The 14,284-nt window shown below is 44.7% G+C and overlaps 1 protein-coding gene and 1 long non-coding RNA gene across 2 annotated transcripts in view; both read right to left on the bottom strand.

The window, feature by feature from the left end:
• LOC129670587 (uncharacterized) overlaps nucleotides 1-3,473 on the bottom strand; it is an 11,212-nt gene extending 7,739 nt beyond the window's left edge. The window contains exons 1-2 of the long non-coding RNA XR_008719229.1: nucleotides 3,334-3,473; nucleotides 1,236-1,349 (exon numbers count right to left, since the gene is read on the bottom strand). This is a non-coding gene — a long non-coding RNA (uncharacterized LOC129670587). The remainder of the gene's footprint in view (nucleotides 1-1,235; nucleotides 1,350-3,333) is intronic.
• A 3,473-nt stretch (nucleotides 3,474-6,946) lies between these two features.
• B4galt1 (beta-1,4-galactosyltransferase 1) overlaps nucleotides 6,947-14,284 on the bottom strand; it is a 47,446-nt gene continuing 40,108 nt past the window's right edge. The window contains exons 3-6 of the mRNA XM_055599165.1: nucleotides 13,256-13,443; nucleotides 10,830-10,952; nucleotides 10,078-10,182; nucleotides 6,947-9,666 (exon numbers count right to left, since the gene is read on the bottom strand). Coding sequence (XP_055455140.1) covers nucleotides 9,534-9,666; nucleotides 10,078-10,182; nucleotides 10,830-10,952; nucleotides 13,256-13,443 — 549 coding nt within the window. The 3' untranslated portion in view covers nucleotides 6,947-9,533. The remainder of the gene's footprint in view (nucleotides 9,667-10,077; nucleotides 10,183-10,829; nucleotides 10,953-13,255; nucleotides 13,444-14,284) is intronic.

The following is a 14,284-nucleotide window of genomic DNA, read 5'->3' as shown; positions in this document are numbered from 1 at the left end:
ACTGGCCCCACTGGGTTCCTGCAGCCTGTGGCAGCTTCCACACCAAGGCTCTCAGGACCATGGCTGCTGGCTCAAGGCCACGGCGGTCCAGGAGGACAGATGGTCTGTGCTGGATTCCTGCTCAAAGCAGAATCTAAGCACTCTGCTCAAGCACTCTGGTTTCAGGTCCATGTGGGTGCTCCTTATTTCTCATGGCTCCACTCCTCAGTGTATTTGGAAGGCTAAGGAGCTGCTGGAGAACAGGGAGAGTCTGTGTCAGGTGCTAACTCTTGTAGAATGTGTGAGTTCCTTGAGCCTCAGTTTCCAGTGATGGGGTTAGTGTAAGGAGTATCACAGAGCAGGGGAGGGATCATAGGCATCCAGATACTCACCCAGTCTCCCATGCATTTCCTCCCCCTTCCCTCTAGGTGTGGCTTTTGTGAAGCCACTCTCCTATGCTGTTGTCCTCCAAGGAGACCAAAGCTAGACCAAAGCTAGACCCAGAACCAGACTGTAGCCCTAGTATGTGAAGGGAGGTGAAAGTACTCCACAATATTCTGCTCATGTTCCTACTCCCAGCAGCAGCAATTGCACAATTGAGCACTAAATTGAGCAGAAGCTGATATAACTCCCTACCATATATGGAAATATTCTATTTTTTCCCCTTAGGCCTCTTTTAATAAATGAATGCAGGTCCGCTTTATTCTTTATAGCTGTGGTAAAATGTGCTTTGTTTGTTTTCACAGCTCCTTCTTGATGTCATCTTCTCATTTTCCAGGAGGTATACATGGGGGTATACATCTTGGGGGAGGGAGTAACCAAATTCCTAGAATCAGAATTGTGGGGCCAGAGGTAGGCCCTGTTTTAAGAGTTTTGTTTCCATTAGTCATTCCCAGAAAAGCTGTGTCCATAAGGCATTGATGTAGTCTAGGGGTTTTGATCAGGTTCACTTCCTCTGCCAATTAAAGAATTCAATTAAAGAATTAACAGCAGAGAAATCCCAAACACTACGGACAGCATCAATAGTTGAAGGGAGGTATTTTTTGCTGGTGAAGGCACACACACACACACACACACACACACACACACACACACACACAGAGGGCACCAGGGGAAAAAGACTCTCCACAAAGCTATGGGGTACTCTGAAAGTCAGCAAAAGCCACTCTCCTCTGGAGGGCTGGGACTTTTGGGGTCTCTGCAGTCCCACTGGTTGGTTTGAAGAAAGACAGGAAGGTTGATTGGCCCCAACTCACTTGTAACATGATCACGTGCTCCTGATCCAGCCTGTCCATCAGAAGGGGGCCTGCTGGTAAGAGGGAAAAGCCTGCAAGGCCTTTATTTGAAGCTGCCAGGCGTTTGTCTCAGATCTGGAAGGAGAGAAAGAAGTCGGCCATCTTGGATGTGTGTCACCTTTATTACCTCGACATGGCCCCTCTCCCTGCCTGCCTGCCTGCCTGCTAGGATGCCTGTCTAAATCCTAATTTCTTAGTACCATTCTCACTAATACTGAGCCATGATCTCATATCCCATGAGCATCTCACCTGCCTTCCAAATTCTCGAGTGAACTAGAACTCAGTCAGGGAACCCTTGTCTCTATGTAGACAGAACCTGCCTAGGTGAGTCTCTTGTGTTTTCATCCCTGGGCTAATCCAAACCTCACTTGTGACTTCTTTTTGGTACCATCCAGCCTTATCCCTAGTTTCTGCCAATACTAGGTGACATTGCGTGGGCTCTTTGCCATCTTGCTTTCGGGTCCTGTGCCCTGCCTTAGCCCTGGCTTCACTTTTTGCACCCAATTCCTACCTGACTTAAGGGATGTTTGCACATACATCATGACTTCACATGGTCTAGCCTCCCTAGGGAAGGAAGGATGTTTGTCTTAGGAAAAAGCAGCAACTGAAAAGCCAGTTGAGTGTCAAACTTGATTTAGAAACCAAGCTGTGTCTCTAGCATTTGTTAGTCCTCAGGTGGCAGGCTACATGTGGCCAGCTGACCACTTTCGGACCTGCTGGGGGATGCTGGGGCTTTCACCATACTCTCTGGCACATAAAAGCCAGGCACGCCAGTCCTCTTATAAACATAGCATTGAGAAGTTGGAGAAAGATGGATCCTCGGGCTTGCTAGCCAGCTACACTAGCTGAGACCAGCAAGAAGTTAGGTGAGAAAACCCTGTCTCAAAATATTATATGGAAAGCAAAAGAGAAAGACACCTAGTGACAATCACAGGCCTCTGGGTACATACACACAGTTTGTGAAATACATTTAATATAACATGCATTTAAAAACAAATGTGTGTGTGAGGTTTCCGTATGTGTGCAGGGACCCTAGGAGGCTACAAGATGCTAGATCCCTTGAAGCTAGAGTTCTAGGGAGGTGCTGGGAACAGAACTCAAGTCCTCTGGAAGAACAAGTGCTCTTAACCACGGAACCATCTCTGCAGCCCACATGACCATATGACGAGGTGCAGTTCTATGGTACCAAGCATACTCATACTGTTGTGCTATCACCACCATTTATCTTCAGAAGCTTTTCCATTTGCTCAGCCAAAGCTCTGTGTTCATTTAATACTAACTCCACATCCTCCTTCCCCGGAGTGCTTGGCATCCACCCTTCTACTTTCTGTCTTTATGAATTTGACTGTTTCAGGTAACTCCTGTTCACAGAACCATATATTGCATTATTTTGTTTGTTTTTTTACTCTAAAATTTTTGATTTTTAGATTTATTTTTAATTTTTATACATATGAGGGTTTTGTCTACACATGTGTATATGTACATCATGCATGCCTAGAGCCCATAAAGGTCAGAAGAGGGAGTCAGCTCACCAGTAACTGGAGTCACAGGCAGTTGTGAGCCACCACGGGAGTGGTAGGGACTGAAACTGGGGCCTTGCAAGAGCAAGTGCTTTTTAACTGATAAGCCATCTCCCTACCTCCCCCAGCTTTGCTTTTGAGACAGGGTCTTGTCCGGTATCCCCAGGCTACCCTGGCACACGCTCTGTAGCCAAAGCTGGCCTCAAATTCTGAAGTGTCATGCCTGAGCCTTTCAGCTGCTGGAATTACAATCTAGTATCAGCAGACCTGGCTGCATCCTATGGAATAGCCATCACTGTTTTGTTTTCTTTAAACCTGTATCTTCGCTCCTCAGTCTTTTCTGAAATGAAGGTTGGTTCCTATATCATCTTCTCGTAGGAGCTGAATAGAGAGATGCCTATGCCCCACCCCCATCCCTGTACCTCTCCCTCAGGTCCCTTTACAGTCTGTTCATCTTAGGAGGTGATGATCTGAAAAGTTACAGGCATACATGAGGGTGGGGATGCAGCAAGTAGCACAGAAAACAGAAAACAACTCACCTGAAGTGGAGAGTGGATGGAGGACAGGGCTGGTCCTGTTGCTTTCACAAGTGAAGACCAGAGCTACAGTGAATTCCTCCAGATCACAGAAAAGGTTAGGCCTGAAGACCTAGGAGGTTCTCTGTTGGGAGGGCAGAATTATGGAGGAAAGCAAGGGTGGGTTGAGGGCAGATCATAAAAATTGAGCAAATAGAGGTCTAGGAAGGGAAACTGACTTGCCCAGAGCCACATAGCCAAAGTGAGGGCAGAGAAATCCAGTAGTTACTACTGTTACAGTAACAGTTATTACTATGACCATAGTTTGAATGGTTTGTCTTCCCACTTACCTAATGATCTGTGACACCCTTCTGCCCTTCACCTTCAATCACCATGCTGTCTGGTTGTGTGCATGTCCTCAAGGATCTCTGAATTTTGGTCAAATTCACCCTGTAACACATGCCCACAAAGATTTCTCTGCTTCATGACCTCCTAATGTTTCATGCACAGAGGAATGCAGCAGCCACATTCTCTGCCTGGGAACATGGTCAAAGAAGGAAATGAGGCTTGCTTGGCAGGACTGGCTCAGCCAGATCTCACTTCCTTTCTGACAGGGTCAGAAGATCCAGAGTCTCAATGTGTAGTCCAGGTTGGTCTTAGACTCACAGCGATCCTCCTGTCTCAGCCTCCTGAGTGCAGAGATTACATGTATAATCCCCACATCTACTACTTCTGTTCTTTTAACCCAGACCTAACAAGTTGCCAAAGCCCGTGTTCACTATATGATTTGGTGGGACAGCACTTGGTCTTTGCCCTGGTTTCTGGCATAGGGCCCTTACAACTTTCCAACCTTTTTAGAAATGCTATAATCTTGATCTTACATTCAGGTTTTGCAGCTGGCTCCCACTCCTTGAACTCCCCTGCAGGACGGGCATCACATTCTGGTGAGGTGATGTCTGGGCTACTCCTGGATGGGAGCTGGCCATTAGGAAGACAAATCATGATGAGAACCTGGAAACTTGCAGCCTCCCCAGTTCAATCACACAGATGGAGTGCTGACGGCTAAAGGTTCAGCAGACCATCAGTGATTTTCGCATAATCAGCATAACAACCCAGAAGAGCTTTTGTGTGAGTCTCTGGATACAGACAATTGTCTGAGGGCACACCCAGAGAATGCATGGAGTGTCCCTTCCCTTCCCACAGGCCTCACACTCTGTATCTTTTTACCTGAGTGTTCAGTGGTATCCTCTCTAAATTGTGTGTGTGCGTGTGTGTGTGTCTGTGTGTGCGTGCACATGTGTGTGCACACGAGAAGGCCAGAAGAAGACATTGGTCTTTTTTCTTCTCTCTCTATACCCGAAAGTTACAGCAATGCCTGGCTTTTTACATGGATAATGGGGATTCAAATTGAGGTTCTCATGCTTGCACAACAAGCCCTCTTATCCATTGATATATCTCCCCTGACCCAATATCCTTCATTTATTTATACTTTATTACACTTACATTTATTATTATGGAACCCAGGGTCCCACATACACAAGGCAAGTATACTTCCATAGCCTTGTTTTTTCCTGTGTTCTTGAGACAGCGTCTCACTAGTTTGCTCAGGCAGGCTTCAGATTTTTGTGGTCCTTCTGTGTCAGTTTTGAGTGGCTGCAATTACAGGCCTGAGCTACCAGGCCTGGATAGAACTGTCATTTTATAAGAAACTATAAGTGAATGTTTCTCTGAGTTCTGTGAATCATCCTGGCAAACTAGCTGAAGCTGCAGTAAAGATCCTGAGAACCTACAGCCAGGAGCACAGGTCCCAGCCTGCTACTTGCCATTGGGGTTGGAGGTGTTCTTGTGGTTGAGTCCTTTAGCCTGTGGTATGCAATTCTGAGTCCAGGTAGATGGTATAGAACAAGTTACTATAGACCATCCTACCAGAAGTGCCTGTTTGGTGGGGATAAAGTCCATATACCTGGTGTCAGGTGTGGAGTGCTAAAAGGAGTGGTATGAGCAGATAAAGAAAATGCAGACTCTATAAAAGCACTGTCAGAAGGTCTGAGTGCAGTGTGTTTGAAGGCCATGTCTAACCATATTCCATGGATTCTTAGGCCAGAGGCTACTAAAGATTCCTCCAGTAGTGTAGACAACCTAGATGGCCCTGGAAGGCTATCTAGGGCCTTCCTTGAAGTGAGCCAAGAATGGCTCACTTTCCTTGCACCATTCTTGTAGGACAGATAGAACAACCTCTCCTGTGCACTGGCTTCCTTTGGCCTTTTTCAAGTCTAGCCAACTAGCCTGTGAGAGGCTGTGGTATCTGACACATGGGATAAAAGGGGACACACCTGGAATATACTGTTTTAAGTAACTGGTAACAACTATGATCCTTTTCTAATCATCCCTGGGCAATGAAGATATGAAGAGTCACTTGTGGGGCCAGAGAGATGGCTCAGTGGTTAAAAGCACATACTATTCTTGTAGAGGACCCAAGTTTGGTTCCCAGCAAGTACTTCAGACTGCTCACAACCTCCTCTAATTCAGGCTCAAGAAGATATGAGGCCCTCTTTTGGCCCCCACAGGCCCCTGCATGCAGGTGCACACACCCACACATACAACCACAGTAAAAATAAAAACCAATCTTATGCGAGAATGCCTGGCATGGTGGTGCATGCCTGTAATCCCAGCACTCTGGGAAGCAGCAGGCAGATTGTTGTGAGTTCAAGGCCAGCCTGGTCTACAAATGGAGTCCAGGGCAGCTAAGGCTACACAGAGAAAACCCTGTTTCAAAAACAAAAAACAAAACAAAACAAAACAAAATCTTATGAGAGAAAGAGAGGGAGACATTTTTGCGTTCTTTTGGAATCACAGTGTTGTGACAATGCACCTCAGAGAACTCTAATTTCCTCAGAAATCTCATGCTGAGAGAAAAGGGCTGACTTGTTAGCTGGAGAGGAAATTTGCCTCCTGGAAAGAGATTTCTCACACTGCCAGCATCCTGTCAGGTGACTTTGCAGGAGAGACTGGAGCTGAAGATGGATGGGACCACTCCTTGACAAGGACTGTTGTGCAGTGCACAACTCTTGCCTCTATTTAAACCTAGACATGTTAGGACTCAGTTGAAAGGCTTGGGGGAGGCACACTGGACCTCTTAAGTACCCACACCAAATAAATCTTCTACTGCTTCCCACTATGACTTGTCTAATTGGCTTATTGAGGACAGGTGGCCCTTACATTCTGGCCCCACAACTCTACTATCACTAGTTTAGCTTCGGGTTAAACTTCCTGGGCTGTCAAGAAACCCTGTATGACACAATAGCATGTGAGTATCTGGCACAAACAGCTCTCAGGTCCATCCTCAGCCATCCTGAGATTTGTTGAGAATAGCAGACCATGGCCAGAGAACTGCTAGGGACAACTTTATTTTGAACTGGGAAAGGTACTATGTAGTGAGTACCTGTGAGATACTGGTCATTAGTTTAAACACGTCTTTCAAACCTCACACATGGTATCATTTCCACTTACAGATAAGAAAAATGAAGGTCCTACAAGGAAACCTCTGGCTTCTAGAAGACATGTGTAGCCTGTTGCTCCTTGTGTGTCTCCCTTCACCCACCAACCCAAACTCCTTAAATCAGAAGAGAAACCAAAGTTACAAAGATAGGGTCATTTATTCATGTTATATTACTGCATTTCAAAGGCAAAAATTATCTGTTCTGAACATCAAGGTCAGAGACAGTCACATACATATACCCCTAGCCCCAATGGTAAATATGTTTGCATACATAGGATATCAAAATACATATACAGCATCACAAGTCTCTGGAACAGCCCCTGGGCATTGGAGACCCTGGCAGGCTGAAGGCCAGTGAAGGTTTTTTGTTTGTTTGTTTTTTAGGGTTTTTTTTTTTTTTTTTTTTTTTTGCCTTTTTGTGCCTTTCATCTTTCCCAAAGCCCATGTTATACAGGTCACCAGCAAATATATAGAGAAAGGCACAGCATGTGTGAAGGAAATGCTCCTTGACTCCTCACTCCTCCAGTCCCCAACAAAGATGCTGGCAACAGCATCTCCTGGATCAGGCAAATGCCCAAGCCCAACAGTGCCTTGGTTGTGCTTTGGGCCAGAGGTGCTCCAGAGAATTCTGGAAGGTCAGCAAATGGGAGACACAAGCAAGACAACTTCTCTGGGTTCTGAGAATGGACCACATAATTGACAGGAACGGAACCCAAAAGAAACAGCATAGAGAAAAGGCAGAGTTTTGTTTTAGAAGGTAACACAGACAACAGCATGACAGACACAGCATCTGTCTCCCTTCTTTTAAGGCACTTTGGAAAAGTCAGGATCTGGTGACAGAAAAAAAAAAATCTGTTTCCCAAAAGTCCTCTCAGTGCAGCCAGTCTTGGTTTTAATGGCCGTCTAGAGGCATGAGGAACTGGGAGAGCAGACATTTGCACAGCCTGGCTGCTGTGGCTGGAGAAATTAGTTTCTAATCTACACATTAAAGAGCATCTGGAAAAAGCAGCAAGTTTAGTTTAAGACTGTGGTGCTCAAAACAATAAAGGCACAGGTAGAATCAGGGCTAACCATCCACTTAGCCTCTGCACTCAGGGCTGGAGACCAGGCTGCTACAAGCAGAAAGGGCTTAGCTCTGGAATGAGATAGCTTAGGATCTCAACCCAGGCTGCATCTTTCAAGGCCTCCCAGGTACTGCACATCACCCCACAAAAGTGAGTTTATAAATGACATCCCATGGGTTAGACTAAGCTGTGGGAGAGCCTGCTAAAAACCGTGAGTGGTGACAAAGGGCTTTATAGGCACCAGGATCCTCAGGACGAATAGGGTGTGGGCTCAGGTGAACTTTCTAGACCTCTACTTAAAAGGCACAGTCACGCTGGAGAATGAACAGTCTGACCCTGAGTGCTGCAGGGAATTTTAGGGAAGGAAACAAAGGAGTGAAAAGGGAGAGGAAGAAAGAAGAGGAAAGAGCAGGAGAAAAAGCAAGACCTGGTTACTTTGGGAGGGTCAGGGAGTGTGGTGCAGAGGCTCTCAAGGATAGTAAACATGCGGCTGCTAAGATTTTCAACCCCATAGCCTAGGAGCCTGAGGGTCCGTCCACCCTGCCTACCTGGGGGAGTGGTGGGAGAGCTCTGCCAGGAAAGCAGAAGCAGTTTCCCAAGTTCCTGACCCAGAGGTCTGGCAGGATAAGGCTGACCTGTAGGCTTTGCCCTCATCAAGGGACCTGAAATTTTGCTCTTCACAAAACCTGGCCTGCCAGCTAAATCAGAGGCTCATTTGTGACCACTACAGCATACATTATTACCCACCCATCCCCCAAATACTCCATCCCTTCCCCACATTTAAAATACCACAATAAAAATACATAGGAAATTCAAGTTTACACAGCACGCTCAGAAAAAGAAATCGTCATGACTTAACACTCAATAGCTTTTCCAATTTGGATCAACACAGAATCAAGCTATAGCATAATCAGAACTCGATTTATTCTTTAAAATACTACAAACTGCTTCTTAAAAAACAAAAACAAAATAACAAAACTTTACATTCAGAAAATCAGACAGGGATCTGGAGACAGGCTTTTGAAGTGAGAGTGTCCAAGGCCCCTGCTCTGAGTGTGAGGTCTTGGAATCCACACACTGACAGAGTACCAAGTTTCAGGCTCAAGTTTTAAAACTCTTTTGCTAAGAAAACACACACACAAGGTGATTGTAATAGTTGCATACTGATGAAAGAAAGTAGAAAAGGGACAGAGCACAAGACTGATTAAAATTGTGATATTTGTATAAAAAAAGAGTATCGCATTGATCTGAATCCAGCAGCAGCCTCCGTTTGTCATGAACTATGAACATCACTGATTAAAGCAAAGTTCCTACCCACTTCACAAGTAGCAGTTTCAACAGTGGGAATGAAACCCACTGTCACTAGATTTTGACCTGTAACAGGTCTGAGTCTTTGGGGGTGATGACGCTATGGATATGTCCAAGGCCTCCAGAGGCTGAACGCTTTACACTGACAAACACCTTGTAGAATTTCATCCAGTGCTGAGCTGGGTTGTGGGTAGCATTACATTCACCTCAGGCATCTAGAAAGATGTCTGAATGATAAACAAGGAAAACTATCATTCAGATTGTGCGAATGAGAGGGGCCAGCCCAGTCGACTGGCAGAGACACATATCTAAGGTCCCTGGCCATTTTCAGGTCTCTTATTTGTACCAAAATGCTATCTTGGTGTCCCGATGTCCACTGTGATTTGGGTATATAATGGGTATCTCTGTATGTCGAGCACCTTGTAGGTGAGTGAGTTCAAACCATCAAAGCGCATAGTCTCCTTTGTGTGTGCGATCCGGTCAAACCTAGCAGGAGAAATAGTGCCAACGGAATGGGTTAAAACATAAATCTTCAACGGTTCAACATCTGTACTTCCTCCCCAACAGCCCTTTTGCCCAAGATGGTTACCACAAATGGAAAACCTCTACTTTACTGGAGGTCTAGGGCCTGTGCAAAGCCCGACTTACAGCCTGTGCCTTTTAAAGGAGGAAGAACAATAATAGCACAACAGGTCCTGGAGAGATAGCACTAGCTGCTCTTGCAGAGGAAAACCACAGAGTGAGTCTCAACTCCAGTTCCAGGGATCAGATGACCTCTCTGACCATGAGGGTACTAGGCATACATGGTGCATATACTTCAATGCAGGCAAAACACCCATACCCATAAAAGAACTCTAACATAAAAATAAATAAAAAGAACACAGACAGAGAACATACCTCTGAGGATTGGGTTCGTTTTTCTTGTCTCTTGAGTGTCGGATCATGCGACACCTTCCTACCACAGCATTTGGGCGTGATATAGACATGCCTCTATGAACTAATCTGCAAACAGTAAAGGGACAGTCATGACCACAGTTGTGGTAAGGCTTGGGTCTAGTAGCCCAGCTATAAGGTTATGGAGTCATCCATGGACCTAAAACCTACCCACTAAGCGAAAACCCTAAGCATCATGCTAGGACACAGCGAAAAGGGACCACAACAAGATATAAAGTCTTCTTTTAAAGAGAGACCCTTTCATCTGGGGACTGTCTTGTCTCTACTTCCCATCTTACTAGAGCATGCTGGGTCACAGAGGCGTGCACTGCCACATCTGGGTTTACATGGCTTCAGAGACTCAAGCTCTCTTGATTGCAAGGGACATTGCTTTCCACACCAAGCCATCTCCTCAGCTGATGCTTTCACACAGCACAGAGGTCTGCTTCTTCAGTACAGGAAGCCCATGTAGGAAGTCAAGGTAAACCTGCTCCCATCTTACATTTTCCAAAGCTTATTCTAAGAATCCCAGAGGCTCATTTTTCTAAAGACTCTGCTAAGCATCTGTAAGACCTACAAGAGCATAGATCTCAACACAGGGGCTGGGTAGGGACTTCTCCCTTCTGCGTGCTAATCCTTCTAGGACAACCAAGCATTGACCCAAACACCAGAAGTGAGGCCTGAGAGATGAGAAAGAGAGAAACCATGAGAATTACCTGTTAAAAATGTCATCATCTTCTCCTCCCCAACCCCAGTAATTATTAGGAAATCCATTGATGGCCAGAAACTGTTGTTTACTGAGGGCAGAGACACCTCCAAAATACTGAACATAAGGCAGGCTGCGGAGGAAGCACACAGAGTCCCATAGTTACTAAATTCTGACCCCAAGTAATGACTGGAACACATCAACTTTTTTTTTTTGAGACAGGGTCTAGGTAGCTTTGGCTGACCTAGAACTTACTATCATAGACCAGGCTGACCTTGAACTCATAGAGATCTGTCTGTCTCCATCTCCTGAGTGCTGAGATTAAAGATACCTGGCCATGTGAACATTTTTGAAGTTTCTCCTTAGGCACTTGGGAGGAAATTTCCATAAATGATGGTTATCTTTCTTAATTTGTTTTCCTTACTCACAATCTTTCCAAATCCAGCCCTGAACCAAATCAGTTCCCTTAGCTTTTGATGTCTAATTTGCTTTTATATCAGGGTTCAGATTATCTTAGAGACACAGATATGTAGAATCTTTTTCCTTTCTTTGAGTACAGTTCTGAACCTATGGTTATATAGGAAGCCAGTCAGTTAGGCTAAGCCCAGTTCTTCCACAGTAGCTCTGGAATATGCTTTCTGTGTATGTTGTTCCTGCAAAGAAGTACTTATGCAGGCAGCCCTGCCCACTGCCACAGCCTGCTCCTTGCTCATCCTATCTACCAACCTCTTTTTCTTCCAAAGGCACACAGTTTAAACACTAGCCTTAACATGGCAACTGCGTCTCTGGAAACCGCTTCAAATTTTCTACTTTATTCTAATATAGTAAGGTGATGAATCTACTTTTCCGCATTTCCAAGTACTGATACACCAGGAGCTTTTGTCCTTTATACCTTTTATATCTTTAAATTGTCATTCTGCCCCAAAAGGCCACACAAAGATCTTCCCATGGGCCCTCTAAAGTCTTCAATTTCCTCTTATCCTAAGTGCAATTCCAAACTACACTTAGGTGCATACTAAACTCTAAAGAGGATAAGAATTATTACATAAGCTAAGGAAAATGCCAGCAAACCACACAGAACATATACAACTGAAACACACACTGAGCTCAGTATCTGTATCTCTATAGCTTCTGTATCTATACCTTTAATGTTGGTTAAAACCAAACATACCTGGACTAATAATAATAGATCTTGTTAATCAGTGTTTTTCCTACTTCAGTGGAATTACTGCTACTTGACTAGATTCTATTTTGCCATCTCAGTTATTTTTCTTATCCACCTGCTCTAATTACCAAAGATCACAGGGTATCTCTGTAAAACACTATTGGTGTTATGGTAAAGAACTAAGATTTACTTGGGCCCATCCTCACAGTTCAAGAGAAGAAGAGGGTCAGAGTATACCCCCATTAAAGGGAAGACACTCAAAAACAGGGAAGGAAGACAAGTGGGCACAGATTAATTACTCAAGTGTTTAAATGTGACATTCTGTATAGAGCCTGAGCAGTTCTGACCATAGGAAGATCTATGTTCTATGTGGTCCTATAGCTCTTGCGCCTCTGTCAAGAGAGGGGAGGAAGATAAAATGAGAATAAAGCCTGACAGAGCAGCTGTATTCACACAAAGGCTATTTGCACAGCAAACCATACTTGGACTAAGCCTAAACTCAGCAGCATCACAGCTTCCTCAAGCTTCAAGTTCACTTAAGCAAGGAGTATAAATGCTTTTCAAATATGAGTAATTCTTTAATACAAGCAAGGATGGACCGTGAAACAAAATGCACATTTGCTTACTTACTGGGCTGGATTTTTTTTTTTAAAGGACAGGGCCTTACTATGATAGCCTCAATTGTGGAGATCCACCCGCCTCTGCCTCTGTAGTGCTGGGATTAAAGGTATACACCACTATGCTTGGGCCGACCTTTAAGGTTAAACAACTGACTGTAACACTGCGTTCCACATGTGTCAATAAGGTTTGGATCACACTGCTGCCCTGACAATAGGAACATTTGTCCTCTTCACTAGCACACTGATAAAGTTAGAGCCCATGTTTGAGCAGGAGCCTGTGTTCTTGTTGAACCATGCTTCTTTGAAGGCACTGAGGGACATGTGCCAAGACATCTAAGGTCTAGAATCAGTGTGCTTTGGAAGGTCCACTGTGTTTCTCAAACTATGTGGGACAGATGAGGGTAGAGGTGAGGAAATCAGCCACTATTGGGAGCCCAAAGCTAAAAGCCATGCCAAACACTAAAAACTGTTATCAGGATACATAGTAATTACAACCACTCTTTCCTTCTCCAGCAATAAATGACTGCAGACTTTTCAAAAAGCAACCATTTCTCAGAGGTGGCATTCTCCTGCTGAGCAGGAACTACATTTTCTGGTCCACACCTAGACTCATAACACATTTGCAGCAGCCTCTAGCTGAGTATGTCTTACCTAAACCCAAACTTGTCCATTGCAACAGAAATGTGCCGTGGCTGTGAAAAACACCTGTAGGCGTTATGGTCGTCCATTGGAATGAGGTCCACATCACTGAACACAAAGCAGTTGTAGTCATAGTCCTTCAAAGCCTCTTGAAAGCCAACATTGAGGAGTTTAGCACGATTGAACATGGTGTCTCCTGCCTGGTGCAGAAACAAGAAGTGGTATCAGATGCCACAAGCAGAATACTCCCAAGGATCAGTGATTTGTCTGCTATACATGGTTATTAGTTAACTGTTGGGCCTCATTTTCCTGCGCTTCCTTCACAAGTGAATGCTAAGTGTTAGCTGCCTGACACTCAGCAGCCCCATTTCTGGGAATCTGATCAGCAGAAAGGCTTATATGTATGTGACAAACTGTGAACAATATGTTCACTGTCAAGTGTCTGTCACAGCAGCAGACTGCAAACAGTTACATAAGCCTCAGTGGGAAACTAGTTAAACAAGCCATGTGCAGCCACATAATCAATTATAGCTGCAACAAACAAACAAACAAGAGCCAGGTGTGGCAGCACACACCTATAATTTGGCACCCAGGAGTCTAAAGTATGTAGATTATGAGTCTGAGACCAATCAGGGCTATATACAAAATTCCAGCAGCTTGGAATACAATAAGACTCTGTTTTAAACTGAATGTGCGTATAGCTCTAAAATAAAAGGTAACAGGCATTTAAACACGTCATTTATATTATTATAAACAGACTCCAGCAACAATACACAGGAAAGAGTGAAAACTGGGTGCCTCTTTACTCCCACTCTCTTTTACAGTCCAACTGACATATTGTTGGACTTCTGCATGTCCAACAGTCAATTGGATGCTGGAGGAATGTGGTGAGGCCCCTGCAATCCTTGCCCTCATAATGTTCACAGTGTAGAGCAGGAAGGGGTCAGGCACATATGGTAAACTTAGAGACAAAGCGCCTGCTTCAGGTCCAGCTGATAGGCCTGGGTCACCAAGCCTAATGGCAGAAAGACACTTTATATA

Source organism: Psammomys obesus, unplaced genomic scaffold, assembly GCF_907164565.1.
Source record: "Psammomys obesus unplaced genomic scaffold, mPsaObe1.curated_primary_1811, whole genome shotgun sequence".
Taxonomy (NCBI): Eukaryota; Metazoa; Chordata; class Mammalia; order Rodentia; family Muridae; genus Psammomys; species Psammomys obesus.
Note: the sequence above shows the minus strand (reverse complement) of the source record. Positions and strands in the feature narration are given on the sequence as shown.